The 25,249-nt window shown below is 39.7% G+C and overlaps 1 protein-coding gene across 2 annotated transcripts; it reads left to right on the forward strand.

Annotated features, from left to right (window-relative positions):
* MGST1 (microsomal glutathione S-transferase 1) lies at nucleotides 1-24,310 on the forward strand. Of its 2 annotated transcripts, none has more exons than XM_065523805.1 (4): nucleotides 1-66; nucleotides 6,746-6,893; nucleotides 10,126-10,220; nucleotides 20,009-24,310. In XM_065523805.1, exons 2-4 carry the CDS (start codon nucleotides 6,768-6,770, stop codon nucleotides 20,145-20,147), a joined length of 360 nt encoding a protein of 119 aa, XP_065379877.1. In that variant the 5' UTR covers nucleotides 1-66; nucleotides 6,746-6,767; the 3' UTR covers nucleotides 20,148-24,310. The 2 variants fall into 2 exon arrangements, with proteins under 2 accessions (XP_065379877.1, XP_045220725.1); XM_045364790.3 differs by lacking the exon at nucleotides 20,009-24,310 and adding an exon at nucleotides 16,578-17,195 and having other exon boundaries at nucleotides 6,736-6,893.
* The last annotated feature ends 939 nt before the right edge of the window (nucleotides 24,311-25,249 follow it).

Here is a 25,249-nt window from a genome sequence, read left to right on the forward strand (position 1 = left end):
AGTCCCTGCAGTGCGCGCGACCCGGCGGCGGGACAGGCTTGCAGCTTCCTCCTCCTCGGCCTCACCGTGCGTACTGGGAGGGGAGAAGGGGACGGCGTGCAGAGGGTGGCGGGCAGGGAGGGCCAGGGTGGGTGGCAGATGGAAGACTTGGGGGGATCTCTGCCAGCCCGAAAGTCCTTGGCTCCACTTAGCCGCTAAACCTTAGCTTTTCAATCGATCGATCGCTTTTGAAAGGGAATTGTGTTTCTGTCCCCGTGTAAGTTTTCCCATTTCTCAAACTCCAAGACTGAAACGAGAGAATAAGTCTTTTCATGCTTGAGTGATGATTTCCAAACTTTCCCTTTTCAAGCCAAAGTAGCCTCCTCTTTGAAAGGGTCCCTGGAACTCTGGGGAAGGAGGAAAAGGCACGTGCAAGTTGTAGTAATGGAGGAAATGCCTGTAGTTTAAGCGACTGCTGTTCTCCCCAAGAGTGCAAAAGCCTGCGGTGTCTCAGTTTTCATGGGCATAATGACCTTTATGCCTATTGTAAGACAGGATTTACTCTTCTGAGCTCACTTTGATGGGAGAAACATCAGCAAGTTTTAAAGTAATACTAAATAATAATACTAATAACAATGTTAGCTATCGAAACAGGAGGATGTGGGTTAGATGATAATATTTTTGTGTGATATTATAGCCAGTGACAGGAGAGCTAAGGGTGAACCCGTTGGGAGGGTTCTCACCTGTGCCCCACTTCCCCAGTCTGGAGGAGGAAGCCATGTGGAAGGAGAAAAGGAGAAGGGAGCTCTTTTTTCGGGAATTAAGGTCTCATATATTGCTCTAGCTGGCCTGGGACAGAGGAGAGAGGAGTACATGTAAGTCTTCTAGTCTCTCTGCTTCTCTTGAAATGTGGCAGTCTGAGCTCCGCGTTTATATTCCCCTATTTCCTCTCCCCGATTTCTTTCCCAGTGAGTGCTGAGTGGGTGCCCAGCAAGCATTGCTGTATGACACCGCGGTCTCTCAGCCAGCAATCATTAAAGCCCAGTTTTCTTGGGGTCCCAGCCTGCTGCGAATCCCAGCCTACACCTACCTTTTGCATATGCCCTCCTTGGCCTTAGGATAGTACTGGACTTTGTTGTCTTCTTCTGTTTCCAAAATGAGAGAGCTGTGTGTGCTGATTATCTTTGGTAATTTAAAAAAAAAAAAAAAAAAAGGCAAATCAGGCCAAATTTGGATATTACTCCCTGTGGCAGACAAGTAAAATTTTTCTACGGGTTTGTTTTAGAGTGGTGTGTATTAATCCCTGAGATTGGAAAAGGAGGTCAGCACAGTTTCCTGAGAAAGGCCTTACACCCCACCACTCCCCCGAAAGGCACCAGCATTTCACCCCCAGCCCCTGGGCTCTGAACCCCAATTTGCATGAGACCGCATAGCGGGCTGAGTCTGCAGCCACCACAATGCCTTCAGGAAATGCTAGAATTAATTTAGAGTTCCAGATTAAAGTAGCCAGCAACATGGCCACCGAATTATCTTTTTTCTTTCTTTCATGTGTAGTGTTTGTTAGTTTTAGAAGGTACAAAATTGCAGAGTCATGGCCCTGGGGATGTGTGCCCAGATTATTCGTGTGTTTCACAATATTGATGTAGAAAGGCTGGCCACCTCATCCTAAGAAGAGAACTTTGCTCATTTTGGCCAAAAGCCTATAAAGGGAAAGGGAGGTCCTCAACTGAGAAGTGAAGATTCTTCTCTGATAGATAGTACTGGGGTTTTGGGGGAGGGGTACAAAACAGGAATGAGATTTGACAAGGAAAGGCCTCCAGAAGACCAGAGCTGTTGAGAATTCTTAGCCTTGATGGTACGTAGCCCAGAGTTAAACACTTGAGAAAACTAAGTTGCAGTCTTGGTCTCTCCACTGTGAATTTGGGTCATATTACTCACTACCTTTCTGGGCCTCGATTTCCTTATATACTAAAGGTAGAAAAAGATGTTATTGGCTCTACCTTGGGGTTTTTCAGGTCAAGTGAGATAAAATATAGAAAAGCTTTTTGAAAATTCTAAAATCCTCAGTGCCTAGAACAGCGCCAAAGTCGAGCATTTTTATTTACCAAACACGCAGCATTTAACGGGTCCCAACGCTTTGTTTTTTCGTGAGGCAGAGTCTAAAAAAAAAACAAAAAACAAAAAAGGTTTAAACATTCCAAATGCCAGATATGTCCCATAAACTATACATTTTATATATATATATATTCCCATGCATCTGTATCTCTATTTAATTTACTATTATTATTATTTTACTTTTTTTTTTTTTTTTTTGAGACAGAGTCTTGCTCTGTTCCCCAGGCTGGAGTGCAGTGGCACAATCTTGGCTCACTGCAAGCTCCACCTCCCAGGTTCACGCCATTCTCCCGCCTCAGCCTCCCAAGTAGCTGGGACTACAGGCGCCTGCCACCAAGCCCTGCTAATTTTTTGTATTTTTAGTAGAGACGGGGGTCTCACCATATTAGCCAGGATGGTCTCGATCTCCTGACCTTGTGATCTGCCCCCCTTGGCCTCCTAAAGTGCTGGGATTACAGGCGTGAGCCACCGCGCCCGGCCCCCACTTTTTAAACTTTACTCAGTTAAGACTCACAAGAATCTGGTGAAATAGGAGTTCTTATTCACCTCCTTTTCCAGGTAAGGTGAAGAGGTCCCAGAGAAGTTAAGTCACAGTTATTAAGTGGCAGGGTCGAGATCCACCCGAATGCCAATCTAGTTCCAGAGTTTTGAATACTTGACACTCTACTCCATGTCCTCTTATGAGGAAGTCACCTCCCCATTAGGGGACAGAGCTCTGATCTCTGGTAAGAGAGGTGGAGATATCTATTAGCATGCTGGCCAATGAATGGAAAATACAATGAGCAAACAAACCACTGTGCAAACATGATTCATCATTGTAAATATTTTCTATAATTCATAACCAAATTAGTGTTTTTCCCTGCTTACTTTTCTTAGATTATTTCTCCTTCATTCCTTGAATCCTCAAACCACTTGACATTTCATCCTGTTATTTATTATTATACTGGACCACTCTTCTCTCTTCTGACAACCTTTCCTGGTAAAAGGCTTTCAGTAATTTTGTTTTGACTGCAGAGCCAACCATGATAACGGCTCCAGTTTTGTGTAGCAAACTCATGGCAATTTATTGATAAATCAGCTTTGGGGGGAAAAAAAGTTTACACCAGCATTGCCTTAATCCATGCCATAAACAACTACTATTTCTTAACGTTCTTACCTTTACTGCTCATTACCTGGCTCTCGGGTACTGTGAAGTGGAAGATGTTACCCTGGAGAGATGGTTCATTGACTCAACAGGTGTGTGTCAGAAGCTTGGTGCTGGCCTGTCTCCCAAAACCACAGACTTTAGGAGTTAAGCCACATTCTTCATGATTGAGAAACTCTGTGTGAAGTGCGCTGTGTGTTGTCCATTTTTAAAGAAAAGGCCTCCCATTGCCCTTTTTCCCAGCCACTGACTTCTTTATGTACTTTCCTACCAACAGTCCTGGGAGGCTGCCATTTTTTTCTCTACTCTTTCAATACCAATTTCACTGAGGGGGGGAAAAAAAGTTATCTGGACTTTTGTGGCATCAATAAATAAATTTCATTCTGGGAACATGTGTAGAGGCCTACAGAGAATGTTTTAGTTTTAAAATTATTGTTAAGTAGCAAGTTTCTATTTGATACACTTACCTTAATTTTAAAAAACTTCACGTGCTTGCTGTATTTCTTCAGATCTCTGTACAGAGGCCTGGGACTTAGGGATCCTTTATTAAGCTAATTACTTTACCTACACTCTGAAAGACAGTGCAGTTTATTCATGACTTTCACCCCTTCAATACTAGAACAAAAGCGGACACATTAAATGTTACTGAAAATATTATCTTGCACTGAGAGCTCATCTAACATACTGTGTTTTCAAGACTAGAGACTTGTGGAGGTTGATTAATTTGCTATCTAGGGGATTTTTTAAAAACCTTGCACATGTAGTTTCTGTTTGCCTAAATCCAAGCCGTACATTTTTAGTCTAAGAAAACAAAAATAGGGGGGCCGGGCATGGTGGCTCATGCCTGTAATCCCAGCACTTTGGGAGGCGGAGGCGGGCAGATCACCTGAGGTCAGGAGTTCAAGACCAGCCTGACAAATATAGTGAAACCCATCTCTACTAAAAATATAAAAGTTAGCCAGGTGTGGTGGTGAGCACCTGTAATCCCAGCTACTTGGGAGGCTGAGGCAGGAGAATGGCTTGAACCAAGGAGGCAGAGGTTGCAGTGAGCCAAGATTGCACCACTGCACTCCAGCCTGGGCGACAGAGTGAGACTCCATCTCAAGAAAAGAAAAGAAAACAAAAATAGGGGTTACTTAGGTAGCTTTGATTTCTTTATCTGCAAAATGGGAATGATAATACCTACCTCACCACATAACTGGAAAAAGAAAGAAGATGACAGATATAAGGGGTGCCTACTTGTGCCAGCCACAGAGTAGGCATTCACTTAACGTCAGTTGAATTAGAATTAAGCAGAATTAAAGAGTCGAGAGCAGAATTAATCAAGTCTCTTGAAAGAGAGAGTATAGTGTAGTAAGTGTATGGGGTGTTCATGTCCCAGCTTGGCAGCTTAACAACTCGAATTTCCTTTTTCTTCTTTTGAAATGGGTACAGTTATGACAATTGTAATAGATTAACAAGGGTGATGAAAGTGTACATAACGTACATAGTATAGTTGAACACATAGCAAACTCTAATAAAGCTAAATATGTGTATATGGTTTTTAATCACATTCACCAGCAACACAAACATGGCTATATGACCAATAATTATACATATAAATGTATATAGATTACTGGTAAGATGGATAGAAAGATTGCATCTGATAGATGTCAGGCTAATAAGGACACATGCAGGGGTTGAACTTTAAAGGCGGGAATGGACATCATCTAGAAGAGATAGTACTATATGCTAACCTGGATAAATAGCATCTAAGCTTGGGTCTGAGAAAAGATGTGTGTTTCTGTGGAAGAGAGAGAAGTAGATAGCAGGGCTGATGAAAGAACAAAAGGAGGTTACAAAAAATAACGTCAGAGGACTGGAAATTTACATTTTAAACTTTACCCTAAATTCCTACCTGTTTTGACTTCAGTATTACCAATGTGTCTTGGCTTTCCTCTTCAGCACATTCCCAATTATACTTCCAACTCCAGACACAGCTACATTCCTCTACTCAACAGCTTTTAGTTGAATGTAACTTTGGAATGCGAAATGACTCGAGGATCACGAAAAGCTAATTCTCCTTCCCTATTACACTGATGAAAGTACCATAAATGGCAATTCCTTACCTTGCATTTGCAAGCCTGGTTTTTTGATGTTTCCATTATCCTGCTTCTCCTTCACTTGTCTTGGAATTGATGATGACAGTGATCATGATGATGATCATGATCATAAACTTTATTGAAGGTTTTTCTTGGGCCAGTCCATATTTTATCTCAATTACATTAAACAGCAACCCATTAAGTTAGAAACTATTACTATTTTGATTTATTTATATATTTATTTATTTATTTTTGAGACAGAGTCTTGCTCTGTCGCCCAGACTGGAGTGCCGTGGCGTGATCTGGGCTCACTGCAAGCTCCACCTCCTGGGTTCATGCCATTCTCCTGCCTCAGCCTCCCGAGTAGCTGGGTCTACAGGCATCCGCCACCACGCCCGGCTAATTTTTTGTATTATTAGTGGAGATGGGGTTTCACCGTGTTAGGATGGTCTTGATCTCCTGACCTCATGATCCACCCATCTCAGCCTCCCAAAGTGTTGGGATTACAGGCATGAGCCACAGCCCCAGGCCTACTATTTTGATTTTTGAGAATGAAGATATTTAGTCTCAGAGACTGAATCCCTCAAGCAAGGTTAATAGCTAAATGGTGGGACTGGAATTCAAATCCTGAAGTCTACAGTTTTGAATACTACTAAAATGACAACAAGTTGTAAGTTGGATCTCCAAAGCAGGATATATAAGAACTGAGGCTTTCCTAAGTTCAGTGCTGCTACTAGATACATAGTTTGACGTTTCCAAAGAGACCAGTCTATGACCTCTGGTCTTTTGCTTTCAACCTACTTACAGTTAATCTCAATGCAAGTATGTGATGTTAGTCTATGTTTAGGGCATTTTTGCTATTTATTTTTGCCTATAGTGCACCCTTTTTTTCAAGTAGTACTTGTTTGATGTCTTCAAACTTAATAATATAGAACTGAATAAAATATAACATTGTTTACTTTTTTTTTTTTTTTGAGATAGAAGCTCTCTCTGTCGCCCAGACTGGAGTGCAGTGGCCCTATCTTGGCTTAGTGCAACCTCCGCCTCCTGAATTTAAGCAATTCTCTTGCCTCAGTCTCCCAAGTAGCTGGGATTACAGGCACACGCCACTGCGTCTGGCTAATTTTTGTATTTTTAGTAGAGATGGAGTTTCACCATGTTGGCCAGGCTGGTCTCAAACTCCCAACCTCAAGTGATCCACCTGCCTCGGCCTCCCAAAGTGCTGGGATTACAGATATAAGCCACTGCATTCAGCCCCTATTTACTTTGATATTTTAGAAACTAAATGATCATTTCTTCTGCAAATAGTCCAAGATATTTTTAAGAACAGTATAGTTAATGCTGCAATATAAGAACATCAAATGATCTTCCAGTTATTTTGGGTATTTATGTCTGCTTTTTCCCATTTTATTTAAGTCTTTTTCAGAGTCCAGACCAAAATTGAAAAAATGGTTGACCTCACCCAGATAATGGACGATGAAGTATTCATGGCTTTTGCCTCCTATGCAACAATTATTCTTTCAAAAATGATGCTTATGAGTGCTACAACTGCATTCTATAGAATGACAAGAAAGGTAAGAAATTTGGAGGTAATATTTTCTTACTTTTAGGAGTTGGAATTCTGGAGAGCAGTTTTCTTAATTTCCTTTTTTAATTTTTGGTAAAGCCCAATATCACACTGTTTTATGCTGTAAGTGAAGTATGCAATCGTTTGGCACAGATGGATCTGATGTATTTATGGAACAGTCGCTTTCTCCTAGAAACTAGTAAATGGTTTTTTCATAATGACTTTTACCTTTTGTCATTATGCTAAGGCAGATGAGATATTCTGGAATATCAAAGTTTTCACATTTTGGAATTAATTTTGCCAATGCGGGTTTAGAAAACAATCATTTTCCAGACACTTAACTGGTATTTTCAGTGCTAGCACAGGTCAAGGGTATGATTTTGGTAAAAAAAAAAAAAAAAAAAAAAGAAGAAAGAAAAAGAAGAAAAAGGCTGAGAATTAAAGTTCTTACTTTCAAAGTGAGCCTCATATGATATGAACCTTTTGAATTTTGTGTACCTCTGACTTTTTAAGGTTTTCTACCCAGCATTATAAGAATGACTTTTTTTTTTTTTTTTTAGTGCAGATGTGGGGAAGGTGGTAGACAGATTCTGAAGCATATATTCTGTATTCAAGCAGGGTTTATGCCTGCTTGAAGCGCGTAGAGCAAGGCTTCCTTTGCAAAGTTAAAATATTTTCACTGGTGTAGTCCCTGTGCCCATTCAGCAACTTCTTCCTGGAGACCATCTGTTTCTCTCTTAGGACCTGTCCTGAGTTTTGTCCTCTAGAGCCTTGATTTTATTCAGAGGTCACAGTCTTCCCTAAGGTGTTTCCTTGTTACTATCTTTTTTTTTTGAGACAGAGTCTCACTCTGTTGCCCAGGCTGGAGTGCAGTGGCAGGATCTCGGCTTACTGAAACCTCTGCCTCCCGGGTTCAAGTGATTCTCATGCCTCAGCCTCCCGAGTAGCTGAGATTATAGGCATGCATCACCAGGCCAGTTAATTTTTGTATTTTTAGTAGAGATGAGGTTTCGCCATGTCGGCCAGGCGGGTCTGAAACTCCTGATCTCTCAGGTGATCCGCCCACCTCGGCCTCCCAAAGTGCTGGTATTACAGGCGTGGGCCTGGCCTACTACTTTGCGGTATAATGGAAGGATGTTTGCATTTTAATGGAGGGCACATGCCCACATGGTTAAGTCTGTCACTAGCTGATGTGTTGCAGCATCAGGCAACAAAGTGGCTGTCTGCTTCCAGGTCCACACTGACTCCTAGGAACAGAATGTCATCAAGGAAATGTACCCTGTCTCATAAGAAAAGACGAAGGGAATTCACATTTGTAGAGTTCTGGGAGCCATGATGCTTTTTATGTGTACTTGGTCATAGAGTCATTTTACACAATTGTTAGCATTGTCAGGTGAAACGAGGATTCGTCTTTCCATTATATAGAAGAGGAACTTACAGGTTAAGTAGCTGTCTGAGTCCCTTTGGGCTGCTCTTATGAAATGCCATAGACTGGGTGGCTTAAGCAACAAACATTTGTCTCACAGTTCTGGAGTCTGGTGAGTCCAAAATCAAGATGCCAGCAGATCTGGTGTTCAGTGAGGGCCCAGTTCCTGACTTGCAGATGGCCATCTTCTCATTGTATCCTCACATTGGCAGAGCAGAGCAGAGAGAGAGAGAGAGAGAGAGAGAGAGAGAGAAGGAAGCAAACTCTCTCCTTCCTCTTCTTGTAAAGACTTTAATCCCATTCATGAGGACTCCACTCTCTTGACCTAATTACCTCCCAAAGGCCTCATATCCCAGATACTATCACATTGAACAGTAGGCTTTAACATACAAATCTGGGGGGGCCACAATTCAGTCCTTAGCAATAGCTTACCCAAGGTTACATACAAATAAAGAGTGAAACTGAGATTCAAACTGAAATTGCATGAAATCCAATCTCATGCTCTTTCCATTTTAATACATTTATTTCTATATTCAACATGTATTTATTGTATATCTAGTGTGTGCCAGGCAGTTATTTAGGGGAGCACTATGATGAACAAGACAGACAGGCCTGACCTTAAGAACCTTATCTGGAATACTTGTTCCAGATAAAGATGTTGAGGAAAACTGATGAGCAGTATCCCAGCCCTGTGCATCAGTTCTCAACATCTTTATCTCTAATATAATGTTCACATCCTATTAAGAAAAAATAGAAAACATATGAGATTAATTTTTCAGTTTGTGTTTTTCTCTGCCATAAATTATTAAATAGTGGCTCATGCTTAAATATTTTTTAAATGCAGATTTCAAGTTTCAAGGGATGGGGAAGCTATTTCAAAGAGCATAATAATTGCAGGAAGAAATACATGAATGTGTACTTCTTATTCCCAGGAATGCAATTCAGCTTCTCAAATTTCATTATACAGTATTCTTCAACCCAAAGTTTTATCTGCTTTAGAAAAAGAAAAGAGGTACACATGTTCTGACAAAGTACAAGACACCTTTCCCATCCCTTACTCCTTTATGCTTCTTGCTGGTTCTCTAAAACCGTTGGCAGGTAAACATATTACTTTCAGATGAGCCAATCACTTGGAAATGTTAATACACTTGAGGGAAGGTATGTCAACATCACTGTGAAAAAGATACCAGTGAACCATAGTAATGGTCAATGATGACTTAGAATTATGCCTTTCCCCATATTTGCTTCCTTTTCACTGTTTTTATTCACTGTTTTTTGTTCGAGTTCTTATTTATGCTTCTCTTTTTACAACTTTGCATTGTTAATAAAAATTCAGTTTTAACTATAGATGCCTTCTTCTCCTCTTGTGTTTGATTTATTGCTCCAAATGGGCCAACCTGGATGTCTATATTTCTTCCACTAAAATGCAAATAACTTACTAGGTAGAATATCCCCATGTTATTTGCTGGTTTGTTTTCTTTTTTTTTGAGACAGGGTCTTGCTCTGTCACCCAGACTAGATTGTAGTGGTGCAATCACAGTTCACTGCAGCCTCAACCTCTCAGGTTCAAGTGATCCTCCCACTACAACCTCCTGAGTAGCTAGGACTGCAGGCATGTGGCCCACTACCATGCCCAGATATTTAAAACAAATTTTTGTAGATACAGGGGCTCCCTATGTTGCCCAGGCTGGTCTTGAATTCTTGGGCTCAAGCAATCCTGCCTCAGCCTCACAAAGTGCTGGAATTACAGGTGTGAGCTATTACTCCTGGCCAGTATTTGAAATAAGTTTCTTTTTCTTGGTATTTGGAATAGGTTTTTGCCAATCCAGAAGACTGTGTAACATTTGGCAAAGGAGAAAATGCCAAGAAGTATCTTCGAACAGATGACAGAGTAGAACGTGTACGCAGGTAAACCAGTGTCTCTTGAAATTACTTACTTTATGAAACAATTTTGGCAAGGAGCTCAGTGAAGATGCCTCAGGGTCTTGGAGACTGAACAAAAAAAGTGAGGCCTCTTACCTATTCCACATGACAATTACAGAAAACTGGACATCTGAAAGTCTCCAAGTATCATTGCAATTGTATGTATTGCCAATTTTGCAATACTGTACTTTTATCTGTACTTTCTTGGAGTTAATGACATTGCTTTATATAGGGATGTATCAAAAGTAATGGCAGGGAGGAGGTAAAATGGGAACAGTAGATTCTTACAGTTTTATCATCTCCATAGGAGAGACTGTCAACTCATGTAAAAGGTTGAAGAATTAGGTATTTTTGTGTAAGATTCAAAATAAGAATGTTGACAGTCTGGAGGAGTAGGAACCTCTTTCTGTCCCTCTCCCCACTGCCATCTCTTTTTAGATATTATGTTTTAATGTACTGGGAATTCAATGAACAATGAAAAGCAATAAGCCAAGATACTATTGGGGTATGATTGTTCCTATTACCCAGGTAGTGAGCATAGTACCCATTAGTTTTTCAACCTTTGTCTCCCCTTCTCTGCCCACTCTAATAGTCCCCAATATCTATTGTTGCTGTCTTTGTGTTTATGTACCCAATGTTTAGCTCCCACTTATAAGTGAGAACTTGTGGTATTTGTTTTTCTTTTCCTGTGTTAATTTATTTAGGGTAATTGCCTACAGCTGCATCCATGTTGCTGCAAAGGACATGATTTCATTCTCTCTCTTTTTGTTTTGAGATGGAGTCTCATTCTGTCACCTAGGCTGGAGTGCAATGGCATGATCTTGGCTCACTGCAACCTTCTTCTCCTGGGTTTAAACCATTCTCCTGCCTCAGCCTCCCTGAGTAGCTGGGACTACAGGCATGTACCACCATGCCCAGCTAACTTTTTGTAGTTTTAGTAGAGGCTGGGTTTCACCATGCTGGCCAGGCTGATCTTGAACTCCTGACCTCAGGTGATCCACCCACCTTGGCCTCCCAAAGTGCTGGGATTACAGGTGTGAGCCACCGTGCCTGACCCAATTTCATTCTTTTTTTTTTTTTTTTTACAGCTTCGTAGTATTCCATGGTGTATGCTACCACATTGTCTTTATCCAATTCATATTGATGGACACCTAGGTTGCATTATCCCTTTTGTGATTCTCTGTGAAAATCTGAAGCCCCTCCCGAGTTTTCTGCAGATTCCCCTACGGCATATCATCTCCAGGTTAACTCTGGATCTGGATTCCCACTTCTATGCATGTTTCCATATTCTGCAGTTGGTTATGCTGGATGTTAATCCAGCTCTTCAGTCAGTTCCTTTCACAAATTAACTAAAAAAAAATGTAGCTAAAAATAGACTTGAGTAAGTGGAAGTGCAGAGGCATTTACACTGTGGCAACACAAACATTTCAAGTTGTTTGTTATTTCTCTGTCTGACAATGACCTTCAGCATCCTCTCTTCGGGAATAGGCCCCGTAGCTGTACCTCCTTCACTCAAGCAACGCCCAGTGTTACACCATGTTTGAGGCTCTCCTCTAGCCACACAGACTCTTCAACCTTTCAGCACTAAAATTAAAAGTACCTTCTTGCTCATGCAAACCCATTCTACCCCCAAGCTATTCATCAAGCAAGAAGGTTTCTCTTCTAAGAAAAAGTCTGTGCAGATACTTAGCACAAAATTTCACCTTCTGTCTCACTTAGTTATATACTTGTTAATTCAGCAGCCCTGCTGTGTAAATCAGTGAGTCTTGAAAATGGGTTGTGTCAAGAATACAGATATAAAATAGTTTCAGGACAAGGAATCACTGTGGACATTTCAAACAATAGCAGAACAATATCAAAGGAAAAATTATGTGTTAGATGAAAAAAATAAAAAAAGTGGGCCGGGCGCGGTGGCTCAAGCCTGTAATCCCAGCACTTTGGGAGGCCGAGACGGGCGGATCACGAGGTCAGGAGATCGAGACCATCCTGGCTAACGTGGTGAAACCCCGTCTCTACTAAAAAATACAAAAAAAACTAGCCGGGCGAGGTGGCGGGCGCCTGTAGTCCCAGCTACTCGGGAGGCTGAGGCAGGAGAATGGCGTAAACCCGGGAGGCGGAGCTTGCAGTGAGCTGAGATCCGGCCACTGCACTCCAGCCTGGGAGACAGAGCGAAACTCCGCCTCAAAAAAAAAAAAAAAAAAAAAAAAAGTGAGTGAAGCTTGAAGTTTTCAAAACCAGCGAGGAGACATGAAACCGTTTAAAGCCTTGTCTGGTCCTTTATGCACTTCCCCTTTTAGAGCAGGCAGCCGCCTGCATGATGCTAGTCATGGCCCTGTATTTATAAAATTGCCCAGAACTAGAAAGTGATCAGAAGCAATTAGACCCTCAGTAGCACTAGTAAGATTGAAATGAAAATCCAAATAAGTCTCCTGTGTGAAAGCGTAACAAAAGATATTTTACTTGGGGATTTTAGATTCCTACCTACTATTCTTTCCGACCTACCACCCTTACTCCCTGCCCATGGGATTGTACTTTTAGAGGAGAACGACGTTATCTAAATTGATCTGCTAGTCAGGTTGCAAATAAATGTAAGGAAGAACAATTGACCCTAGTTCTGAGAAGGTTCGCGTCCTGGAGGAGGTGCAGCGACTGTGTGCACAGCGCCCCCTCGTGATGAGACACTGGCTTTTCAGCATAGTAAGAGAAGAGCGTCTCCAACAGAGTGGAGTTTCCAGTTGCAAAATGCTTTTTGACATAGTACCTGTTTCATCGAAAAAGTGCCTAATAACACACTTTTGGAGATATTTTTCAGAGAGAGTGTTTCCAGAATCTTCCTTTTTGATTTTTAAGCTAGACCTTTTTTTTTCACCTCTCTCGTTACTTCAGTAATTGTAAAGCTGTTACGATTAGCGTATTTGGCAGGGACAGAATGGGGCTATAAATGCAGTGAAAAGTATGCTTTACCGTGTGCAACAATAGAGAAAATTAATACATACACATATGGAACAATTCATTAACAACTTAAAGTAATATGTGTTGAAATACCAAGATATGTGACTTAAAGTTCTAGACAGGCAGAAACCGTGATGGTTAGAAAGCACTCGACCTATTTATTTATTTAATACTCTCTTACGTTGTCTAGGAAGCATTCAATACCATATACCTTCGACACAAAAAGATAAAAAGAAAGTTGAAAGGCAGACAGACCAGCTGGTGAAATACAGGGAGTCATCTGAAAGACAAAACAAACGCTTGAGGTTGGTATTTAGGGACGGGAGAGACATTTAGAATATATTCCCTTTAAAGGTAGAGAATACCCCTTCACTGAGAGTGTTCCATGGAATCTAAGTGACACTTGCTGCGGACTCTGTCAGGAGACTGGAACGTAGGCTAGGGGTTGAACTGGATGATGTCCCTTGTGGCCCCACTGTATGAACACACATATAAGGAGAGATTATTGTGTACGTATCACTGTCATTTCTTCTCCTGAGATGCTATCAAAGAGCTTTAAGACTGAGTTCCTGACCCTCAGGGGTTTATAATGTTCCCCGCCCCCCACCCCCAGTAAGACCCACATGCATGTAGAAATGGGAGAATGATACGAAGCCATGTTCCATTAGTTCCAAAGAATATTTCATAAAGGAAGATCTTGAAGAGTATTAGGATTTGAAAGAAGAGGAGAGAAGAAGTCTCGTCAATTTGGGAAAATTCCTTTGTGAGAATGTGAACACATGGCTGTGTGCTGAGGGTGAAGAGCTTTGGCTGAGATGAGGGCGTCAGGAAAAGCCTGCTGTGCAGCTCTTTTTGTAGTTGTTCACAGCCTGACAATCCCCAGATGCATGTAGCAACGTCTGTCCGGGTCAGGCGGATGCTGGGATCCAAGTAATTCTGATCTGAGAGTAGGAGGCGCGGCTGTGGCCTCAAGAGCACAGAGATGCTGGGAAGGTCCGTCACAGAGCAAATGTGTGCCAGGGAATGTCTGTCCAAAGGAAAAAGAAAAATGGGAAAATATAATCATGGGGGAGAAGGGTAATAGACCCAGGTAGAAAGTGGTCTCTTAGGAAGACCGATGTTCACCTGGAGATAGATTTTGGCAGCTGTCGGTAAATGGCGCTAACATGAAGGAAGCTGCCGCTCCAGGAAGAAGTTGTCATTGGAGCAGAGGGGAGGGTTGGGACGGAAGGGTGATAGTGCACTGCGGCACATGCTCACAGGGAGAGCTGGGGAACCGTACGCCTGGAACAATCTCAAAAGAAGTACAAAATACACCATAAATTGGCATAAGTATGAGGGACTGTGGAAAACAGCTCTTACTAGCATAATGAGGAGTGTTATCTTTGAGAACATTTTGACGAAAGAGAAAGAGAGCTCAAAAGGGAGAATAAGATAAAGAGAAAGAGGCTAGAAAAACACGCAGGAGCTAGAAAAGTAAAGGAACGCCTGCCCCTGACCTTCCTTCCCTCTACCCTCATGGTCCTCTTACTGTCCTTGACTTTCTTCTCTGCTTTAACATTCCATTCCATGTGTCAATTGCTTAACACAGGCGTAGAAGTGGACATTGTTTTCCAGAGAGTCTCCTTTTTATGGTTTCTTCCTCAACCTTACAATTTCTGTCCTTTTGGCATGTTGTGAAGGACACTAACGTGCCTAAGATTGGAGGTGAGTATGTCTCTGTGATGCTGCAGGAGAAATCAGAGGACAAAAACAAATACCCTTGGCGTCATTGACAAAGTGGGCCCTTTAATAGAAAATGGCATTCCTGTCTTTTCTTTCCCATCGCATTCTCAGTAGTACTTGCATTGTTCCATGAAAGACAGGGCACAGGAACACTCACACCTTCCTCTCTTTGCTTTTATTCTGTATTGAAGCCTTTTCAAATGATTACTTATCTGGGCTGCTGCTGTCTTCTTCATGTGTGTATGTAGGCATCGTCTTTGTGAGGCAAGCTTAGAGATAATGTAGGGAAAACAGGAGAAAGGAAAGGAGAGGAGGAGAGTGATGATCATTGAGCAGGCAATATGTAATAATTATATGTTTATGCTATAGAAGAGAGTAACGTAAAGCAGAAATAGTTTTCATTCTGAAATACATATCAGTAGCTGACAAACTCTATCAAACTCTCCATTTCTATCCTAGATTCTAAAGCAATTTCTAATTCTGTAGACTTAAGGGACATGATATTTTAAAATTAAGTATTTTCAAAAATGTTGCTGGGCATGGTGGCTTGCACCTGTAAACCCAGTGTTTTGGGAGGCTGAGGCTGGAGGACTGCATGAGACCAGGTGTTCAAGACCAGACTGGGCAACATAGCAAGATCCCATCTCTAAAAAGAAAATTTAAAAATTAAGCCAGGCATGGTGGTGAGGCCTGTAGTCCCAGCTCCTCATGAGGCTGAGACTCAGGAGTTTGAGGCTGCAGTGAGCTGTGATTGTGCCACCGCACTTCAGCTTAAGCAACAGAGCAAGACCTCATTTCTAAAAACAACAACAGCAACAACACCAATAATAATAAAAATGTCAAGTCAATAGTAGAAGTGTTTTGTATTCGGTCTTAGCCAGAGAAACCCAAGATGCCATGACTTGGAGCAAAACTGTGGCTAAAACATGCTTTTTGTTTTTCTTCCAGTTCTGTTATAAAGAAAACATGTAGGAAATTTTCTCTCTCTTTCTCTCTTTCACCTGTCCCACTTTTTGTGTGTCCTTTGTAGTTTTGGACCATCATTCTTAACAAATTTATTTGGCATTTGGAAGATAAGTTAGCCAAAATTTTACTGTATTTGAAAGGCTAGTTATATATTCTGTTATTTAGACATAAGAGCATGAGATTCTTGATATTAAATTGGTAAATTAATTATTAGCAGCCTAGTGGTTTGGGTTGGCAAGGATTCTCTCAATGATCATTTGGGAGAGTAGCAGAAGCAAAGGAGGAGTCTTAAGAAACATCAGCACCAAAAAGGTTTTCTTCCTTTGGGAAAAAGAATTTTTATAAAAAGATTCTTGAATTGCTAATTGTTATGAACCTCATAAGAAAAAAGTATCTTGTATTTACAAAAATGAAATGAGTTCTATTAGATAGATGCTGTTTTGATATTCTAGGAACTACAAAATGCCTTCTGTGATATTTAAAGATACACTAAAAGTAAAAGGAAACAAAAATAATGAGAGATTCTAAATAAAAGTCAAGTGGGTAAGGAAACAAGATAATTTGAGAGAGAAAAATAAATCTTACTTTGAAATTTAAGGATCCATGAGTACTCAGATTTAGTTTTTAGAAGAGAGAGAAGAAAGGATACATATCTACTATTTTGTAATTAGTGTCTTCAACAGTTATCTTTTTCCACAGAGCCCACCTGAATGACCTTGAAAATATTGTTCCATTTCTTGGAATTGGCCTCCTGTATTCCTTGAGTGGTCCCGACCTCTCTACAGCCATCCTGCACTTCAGACTCTTTGTCGGAGCACGGATCTACCACACCATTTCATATTTGACACCCCTTCCCCAGCCAAATAGAGGTTTGAGTTTTTTTATTGGATATGGAGTTACTCTTTCCATGGCTTACAGGTTGCTGAAAAATAAATTGTACCTGTAAAGAGAATCATCCAACTCATTATCCAGTTGGTTTTTTAAGAATTCTCTACTTCCAATTTATAATGAATACTTTCTTAGGTTTTAGGTAGGAGAGGAACAGAGGAATTACGAACTGGGGTAAACCCGTTTTGAATATTAGCATTGCCAATATCCTCTATTCTTGTTTTTACATTTGGATTAGAAATTTAGCATAATAATTCTTAGGTCTTTTGTCTGATTTTTTAAAGTACTTTCTTATACATTTGGATCATGTTATGATTTGTAACATTCATGCAGCACTTCACTTCTGAATCTATAAAATAATTGTGTGTATGAGAAACCTATATTTCAACACTGCTGAAACGGACGTGAAATAAAGAATTTAAAGAATGATTTTGTTTCGTTTGATTTTTCCCAGTATTTTGTTTTCAAAAGTTTCAAACCTAGGGTAAAGTTGAAAAATAGTACAAAGAACCTCTCTATACCCTTCGCTTAGACTCACCAGTTGTTAACATTTTGCATATTTGCTTTTCTTCTCTCTCTGTTTTCTTTTTCTCTGAAACATCTGAGAGTAAGTGGCAGATATCATGGCACGTCACTCTTTAATACTTCAGCACGATTTTCTTATGAACAAGGCATTCTCCAAATAACCACAATACCATTCTTACACCCAAGACATTTAGTATTAATATAATAGTGTTTCATATACATAGTCTTTATTCCAATTTTTCCAATTTCCTCAGCAATATTCTTTATAACTGCTTTATTTTGGATCCAGGAATCCAAGACCAAACATTGCCTTCTGTTATCATTTCTGTTTGGCTTTCACTTAAATCAGAGAATTCTTTCACTTACTTTTGCTTTTGTCTAACCTTGACATTTTTTGAAGAGTTACAGACAAGTTGTTTTACAGAATGACCCTTAATCTGGATTTGTTTTATCTAGGATTTTCTCATTCTTAGATTCAGATTAACCATTTTTGGTGGTGTGTCCTTCACATTATAAAACATCAACAGGCATATGATACCAGTTTGCCCTGTTATTGGTGATAATTAAATTTGATCAATTTAGTAAGGTAGTGTCAACCAAATCTGTCCATTTTAAAGGGACCCTTTTATTTCTATAATCATATGTGGGGTCATAACTTGAGACTGTATGCATATCCTGTCCCCCTACAAAATTTCACTTAATAGATTTAGCACCCAGATATGTTGTTTGGTTTCTACATATAAATATGTAGCACGTAAATCACACAAATTTAGATTTTTTTTTTGGTCTTACATGGAATGTGTACTTAAGTCTCTATAATAAAGGGTGAGCTTTTAAAATATCAGTATTTTTCTTATATATGCCATCCATCTAATTTATATTAGTTTTTGATTTTCGTATCTTTTGATGCATTTTAATTTTAAATATGTATTTCTTAAACAGTACTTTGAATGGCATTTGTGAATCGTTCATTTAGATGTGCCATTTGAGAAAAGTCACTGCGTTGTATTTTAGGTTTCATAGTTTGAGCAACTCTGAAGTCCATAAACAAAACCTATTAGACAATTGACTATGTAGAATTCCATACAAGTTTCTTTTTACTTCTTTTCCTAATGTTAAAAAAGCAGCTTTGCATACTGTGGATCTTGGCCTTAGGAACTCTTTGTGGTGTAATTAATAGAAAAGACCATGAGCTCAGGAGGGAAAAGTTTGAAACCCATGAGTTGGCTCTGCCTGCATGAACACGCACACACACACACACACACACACACACACACACACACACACACCCCTGCTCTCTGGATTTGGGCAACTGGCTTACACTGTCTGTTCTGCAGTTTCTCAAACTTTACAAGATTTTTTGAAGGTCATATGCTTTTCTGTTTGTGAAGCCTTTGAAAAAAGTATATTTTAAGCCATTAAGTGTTTCCCATGTGTAAATTATTTCAGTAATCTCTCAATCACAAAGATTCAGATAACTGAGTTCCTCCTAGTTTTGGATCAGATCTTTCTTGAACCATTATCACGTCTTCCATTGTTTTCTCAAATTTTCTTCTCACTTGGTAATGCTTCTCTGAGCAGAAGCAGAACGGATGGTGGTTATTGTAGCAGTTATCCATTTAGCTATTAATATTTGATATTCATTAGTAGACAATTATTAGGGGAAAAGGACATTTAAATTTTATATTCTCAGAGGTATAGGAACTATGTATATGAACAGAACACACTTAAGGAAAAATGAAAAAGTCTAGGGATTACCCAGTTCAGTTTCTAAACTTAAGTATAAGTTGTAAAAACAATTTAGAATACTTTTTAACTATACTTTTACTCACAAGAGAAGCTTTAGATACAGGGGGATTTATTAGTGAAACTGCTTTTGTGAAGGAGGATGGATGAAGGGGAAAGCTGTTTACTACTCTAGAATCCTGCATCGAGGATTCCCCACCTGACTGTAAGAGAGAATTGGCTCTAGAGTGAAGTCTGTGCGCTAAGTGACTTTCACTTCTGATGGGACGCAGGTGGAATCGTACAGCTTGCCTTAACGCTATTCCTGTGAGGAATAGGATGGGTTTGTTTTCATGTTTCTGCTACTTAATTTGAAAACAAAGATTGTGGTTACCTTTGTATCTGCATGCAGATCCGTGTACACACACACACCCACACCCATCACCAGTACTAACCATTATGAATGCTTAGTAATCGGATAACATTGTTACTTTTCGAAACACCACCATCTCCCTACATTCAGGCCTGGTTCTGTACTCACCTATCCTAAGCCAACTCTATCACAAGCAGTTCAAGATCCACTGAAACTGGAAGATATTTATCTGTATTTCTTACAGAGTCATCATCTAGGGCAATGATGGGGGTTTTGGGGGCAGGGTTCAGTGACTCTCAAATGAAACTGGAGTGAGGTAGATTTTACCAGAATTACTGTAGCAAGGGCAAACGTTATGTTTATATAGATATTGAATCTGTATTATATTGGACAAAACTTTATATTTTTATATAATACTACATGACATAGAATCTTCTTAATAGGCGGGAACATCTGTAAGATGCACTGTCTTGGGCATGTTGATGGAGGGGGTAGGTCATGAGATTTTTGTGTACATCGAAAGCCTCTGTGGTTTAAACAAGGCTGAGAGATCCTTGTTGAATTAATGTCAGGTAGATGAGTCCTTCTATTTTGAAGACTGAGAAACTGACTCTTTGAGGGCACAGGAGTTCTTAGGCCCAGAGAGGCAGATTCAGAAGAACCTAAATATAAATGAGACTGGAGTAGAAATGAGAATGGCAGGAAATGCATGGAAACAGACCGTCCCATGGCCTGGTTGTCTGAATCCCAGAGAGTAGTCGCTTCTCTTGCTGTGGTCAAGATGCCCTGGAAGCTAAGTCATAAGAGAGGCTTCTGTTGGTTCCCTCTATGGGATCACTGCTAAAGATCCCAGAGTCACTCCACGTCCCAGTGCTCTGCACATTGCCGTATGTTGGCTTGTGTGGCGAAGCAGCATGTTTGTGAGTGTGGGTTTAAACCAAACAGAGTTAGAGGAATCAAATATTAAATGACGTACAACTAAGATAATCTGACACATCCATTATTCACTTCAAGATGGAGATAATATGTCTTCAGGGAAACGAAAAACCTCACACAGTCTGTTGGCCACAGCATCCCACATTCAATTCATCTTTACACTTGGAATGACTGTGCAATTGGGACTGGCAAGGCCAAGTCTGATGACACAGGACCCTCACTACTGTGGGTGCTTGGATAGGTATACTCAATGCTTATCTTTGTATTTTTTGTTTCCTGTTTCTTGGGCTATCCAATCACTCTTCTGACTGATACATTCTCCCTTTCACTATATTAAAACCCAAAGAGGCTACTTCTTGTATCTTACCAATCAGGAAGTGACTTGGCATGTCTATGCTGAGTTTAGCTAGGAGGTTAACGATCAAAAGGTAATTGTACAATCTCAGATCCCTAGTTATTAGGAGACCTCTCAAAACCCGTAAGCACTTCTGACTACTACCTTCTCGATCTAACATGCAATGATTCTAAGGCCCGAAGTTTTGCTAGGCAGCGAGGAGAAGGGCATGGAGTTTCTCACAACCAAGTGTTAAATTTTAATGCAATAAGGCCCAGTCCTAGGGAATCCTGATGGGTTCTGTCAACCATTCACCTGAGAGCTCTACTTTATAAATAAAGAAACCAAAAAGAAAGTTTTCTGAGTTGCATAGTTGCATCACACTGATTCTTCATAGAGGCAGATGGTGAGAAGTGAGGCAATTTGCCTTGGGAGTCTTTACAATCCATTTAGAAACAGCAGCACAAAAATCCTATGATCATCTCCCCGCTGCCAGCCTGAAATGTCAGCCCTGTGGGAAGCTGATAGGTGTTCCTGCCATCAGCCAAAGCGGCACCTCTACATTCATACCTTTCAGGGTACTTTATTCACTGTATATTCTGTGTAAACTGTTGGATTTGACAAGGAGGAGTTGTCGAAGGCAGACTACTGGGAAGGGGCCGTGTTGGGTTGAATTTGGCACCAATCTCTCATACTTGACAGCTCATGTATAAGATTGTGGATGAGCTATAGGACCTATGAGCCTCCTCAGTCAGCAAGCGCAGGCCCTAAGTCACATTTAATTCAGAAAGCCCTGACAGCCCTGCATAAAATGTGAGCCGTAAAATGGAGAGATAGGAGCTGTGTGCAAGAGTAGACCATTTAAGTTATTTCCTTTTACTGAAGTTTTGGAAAACATGAACCAGGACAATATAGACTCTGATATACCATGAAGATATCTGTATTAGTAAGTTCAAGAAAATAATCCAAATAATCCAAACTTGAAGCCAGACATAATTTTTAATGACCCAATACTAAGAAGGACATCAGTGGAGAGTTAGAGGCTGCCTGAAGTTTTTAGTCTTTCAGCCTAGGTCATTCATATCTATACCTATGTCTTTATATAAGCAAAACCACCCAAATTAAAGAGAATCGTGAAGGACTGAAGCAGTGTGGTATAGTGAATAGATACTGGATTTGAAAAACATCCATATTTGAGTCTTGAGTCTTGAGGCTTTCTGGCTGCCTAAGATAATGACTGAGGCTTTATGCCCCATCCTTAATTCTAAAGTGGCAAAATTAATACTTTACCTACTGTATTAACAGCCACAATAATTCTGCATGATAAATCATCCTATGACTCAGTGACTTTGCTAATGATTCTGCAAGGTTGAGCTGATCTGGACTGGGTTTGCTCATGTGTCTGCTGTAAGTTACGGGTTAGCCAGGTGGTCCGGCTGGATGTGTGTCTGGGTTCTCTAAGGAATCTGGAACTTGGCTGAAACTTGGCTGATTCAGAAAGACCTCAACTAGGGTTACTTGGGCAACTCAATTCCATCCCATGTGTCTTATCCTCTAGTACAGTGCTCAGCAAATTATGGACTGTGGACCAAATCCAGCCCACGGGCTGTTTTTATAAATAATGTTTTATTGGAACACAGCAATACTTACTTATTTTTATATTTCCTGCAACTGCTTTTGTGTCACAATGGCAGCGTGGCATAGTTGAATTGTTGCAGTGGAGACCACATGGCTCACAAAACCAAAAATATTTACTCTCTGGTGTTTTACAGAAAGTTTTCTGATTCTTGCTCTAGTAGCTTAGCCCGACTGTGCTGTCATGGCATAGGAGCAAGAGAGGAAATGGAACTGTGTAAGTCTCTTTTCAAGAGTCTGCAATCATTACATCCACCTACATGCCCTTGGCCAGAGAAAGTCACAGGGTTGGCCTCAGAATTATAGTGCTGGGAAATGGACCCAACCCCCTCAGGGAGATGAACTGCAAAGTCACATGGCACAGGGGCATGGATGCACAGAGGGATGAAGATTTAGGCCATTTATACAATCTATTGCACTTGTCCACTTTGTGATACTAGTATGAGTTTCAATTCAGACACATGTAAAAGCATTTTATAAACTTTATGACATTATGCAATTAAAATAGCATTTATTCTAATGTGTCATAATTTCATCAGATTAGTGGTAATCTGTGATATGCTCAGTATGAGAGCAATAGTTACAAACTAAGTAAAAAACACAATACAGGGTGTGTGAACTTGGCCTTCTCCCTCTCATTTGCAATGTGCTGCCTTAGGAAGACAGATGGGACAAGGAACAAATATTTGGACAGCCTTATTGCCTCTATAACCAAGTTGGTTCCCAAACTGTGCCCAGTCTGTTCTCTTGAAATTATAATATGCACCCTGCTCCCAACCAAGTGTTTCATCAAATTTAATCAGTTTCTGATTATTGTCATATTAAATGTAGACCAGAGAATATTGCTGGCCCAAACGTAAAATTTTTGTGTTAGTGTTTGCTGAAATAATTGTATATTATCTTCTATGGGTTGCATTAATCATGAAAATAAAGCTGTGCTAAGTTCTTGTTTGAGCTACCCAATTTATAACTTGATAGTGCAAGGAATATAATTTACTTTTTCTTTGTAACTCATCTTTCACGACAACATAGTTAGAGATTGGATCCTAGAATTGATTCTAATAATAGTTTTTGCCACTGACACACATGAGAAACCCAGGCAAGTCACCTACTTATGCTCTATTCATTTCTTCACATTTAAAATCAATACATTGAATTAGAACAATTTTTGAAATATTCCATGACTCTAAAAATTCTATTTACTCTGGAGGCAGGTGTTGGTCTACTCTTTCTCCATTGATAAAATATGAATATCAAGATGTGGAAATAATTATAGTAGAAAGCTTATAGCCTCCATTAATGAGGTCAAGCTCAATTTGAGTTAAATAGCATTTTGTGGGTTTAGTGTCTCAGAATAATAATCTTTAATTTTCTCTGAATCACTGATGTGATGTCACCAACATGAAATGATTGTTACTTTTCAGAAAAATTCAATAAATGCATTGAATTACCTCCATTTAATAATTTTCTTCTATTAATTCTTCTTCAGACATTGAACATACTATCACTTGAATAGACCAGTAACTTGTACTAGTAGTTGATGGTGGGACAAATAGAATGCTCGGAAGTAAATGAAACAGGGTTTCTTGGTCTAATCATCATTCTGGGTTCCCAGAATCTTGACTCTATAAATTAGTTAGGTTCCACCTAGTCCAAATGTCTACACGTAAAATAAAAGAAAAATGTTTAATCATTTCTTCATAAAGAAATATGTATTGAGGGCCTCATATGTGCCCAGCACTATTTTAGATGCTTGATATACAACAAAGAGCAGAGAAAAAGTTTGCATTCCAAAGGATATTATTTAACTTAGGGCTTGTAAAGAAAGAAAGATGGTGAAATGACTGAACTAATACTATGTCAGAAGTCAGTGAGCTATGGTCTGTGGGCCAAATCTGACCTGCCACCTCTTTTTGTATGGCCCACAAGCTAACAGTGGTCAACAGTTTTTCTAATGAACATTTGCAATTGATTTGATGACTAGAAACACTAACCTTGAACTCCAATTAAGCAAAATGTTAATCCCCTGAATAAAAATTCCATTTTTCTCATTAGTGGATCTTTGTTACAAAAAAAGGGCACTTCATCATTATTGTTATCTTTTGAATTTCTTCAGTTAAAAAATATGGAAATTTGTTTTCTCTCCTGTTTTATAAGTGCCTACGTAATATATACTTGATTTTTGCCTCTTAGCTCGCAAAGTCTAAAATATTTACTCTGACATAAAAATGGATACATAGATCAATGGGACAGAGTAGAGAACCCAGAAATAAATCCATGAATTTACAGTCAACTCATTTTCAACAAAGGTACCAAGAACATGCATTAGGGAAAGAACAGTCTTGTCAATAAATGCTATTGGGAAAATTGGATCTCCACGTGCAGAAAAGGGAAACTAGACCTCTATCTCTTGCCATATACAAAAATCAAATCAAAATGGATTAAAAGCTTAAATATAAGACCTGAGACTATGAAATTATAAGAAGAAAACATTGAAGAAACACTCCAGGATTTTGGTCTGGCAAAGATTTCTTGACTAAAGCCTCAAAAACACCGGCAACCAAAGCAGAAATGGACAAATGATATCACATCAGGTTAAAGACCTTCTGCACAGCAAAGGAAACAATCAGCAAAGTAAAGAGACAGCCTACAAAATGGGAGAAAATATTTACAAATATCCATATGATAGGAGATTAATAGCAAGAACATATAAGAAGCTCAAATAACTCAATAGCCAAAAGCCAAGTAATCTGCTTAAAAATGGGTAAAAGATCTGAATAGATGTTCTCAAAAGAATACCTACAAACGGCCAACTAGTATATGAAGAAACACTCAACATCATTAATCATCAGGAAAATACAAATCAAAAAACAATGAGGTATCGTCTCACTCCATTTAAAATGGCTTTTACCCAAGACAGAGAGTAACAGATTCTAGTGAGAATGTGGCAAGAGG

The sequence above is a fragment of the Macaca fascicularis genome, chromosome 11 (genome assembly GCF_037993035.2).
Source record: "Macaca fascicularis isolate 582-1 chromosome 11, T2T-MFA8v1.1".
Classification (NCBI taxonomy): Eukaryota; Metazoa; Chordata; class Mammalia; order Primates; family Cercopithecidae; genus Macaca; species Macaca fascicularis.

Bases quoted from the DNA above. Each gene is read 5' to 3' on its own strand.
- MGST1 (XM_045364790.3), top strand. From the start codon at position 6,768: ATGGTTGACCTCACCCAGATAATGGACGATGAAGTATTCATGGCTTTT. The intron at 6,894-10,125 runs GTAAGAAATTTG...TATTTGGAATAG, and splicing joins TCTATAGAATGACAAGAAAG to GTTTTTGCCAATCCAGAAGA. The intron at 10,221-16,577 runs GTAAACCAGTGT...CTTTTTCCACAG, and splicing joins AGAGTAGAACGTGTACGCAG to AGCCCACCTGAATGACCTTG.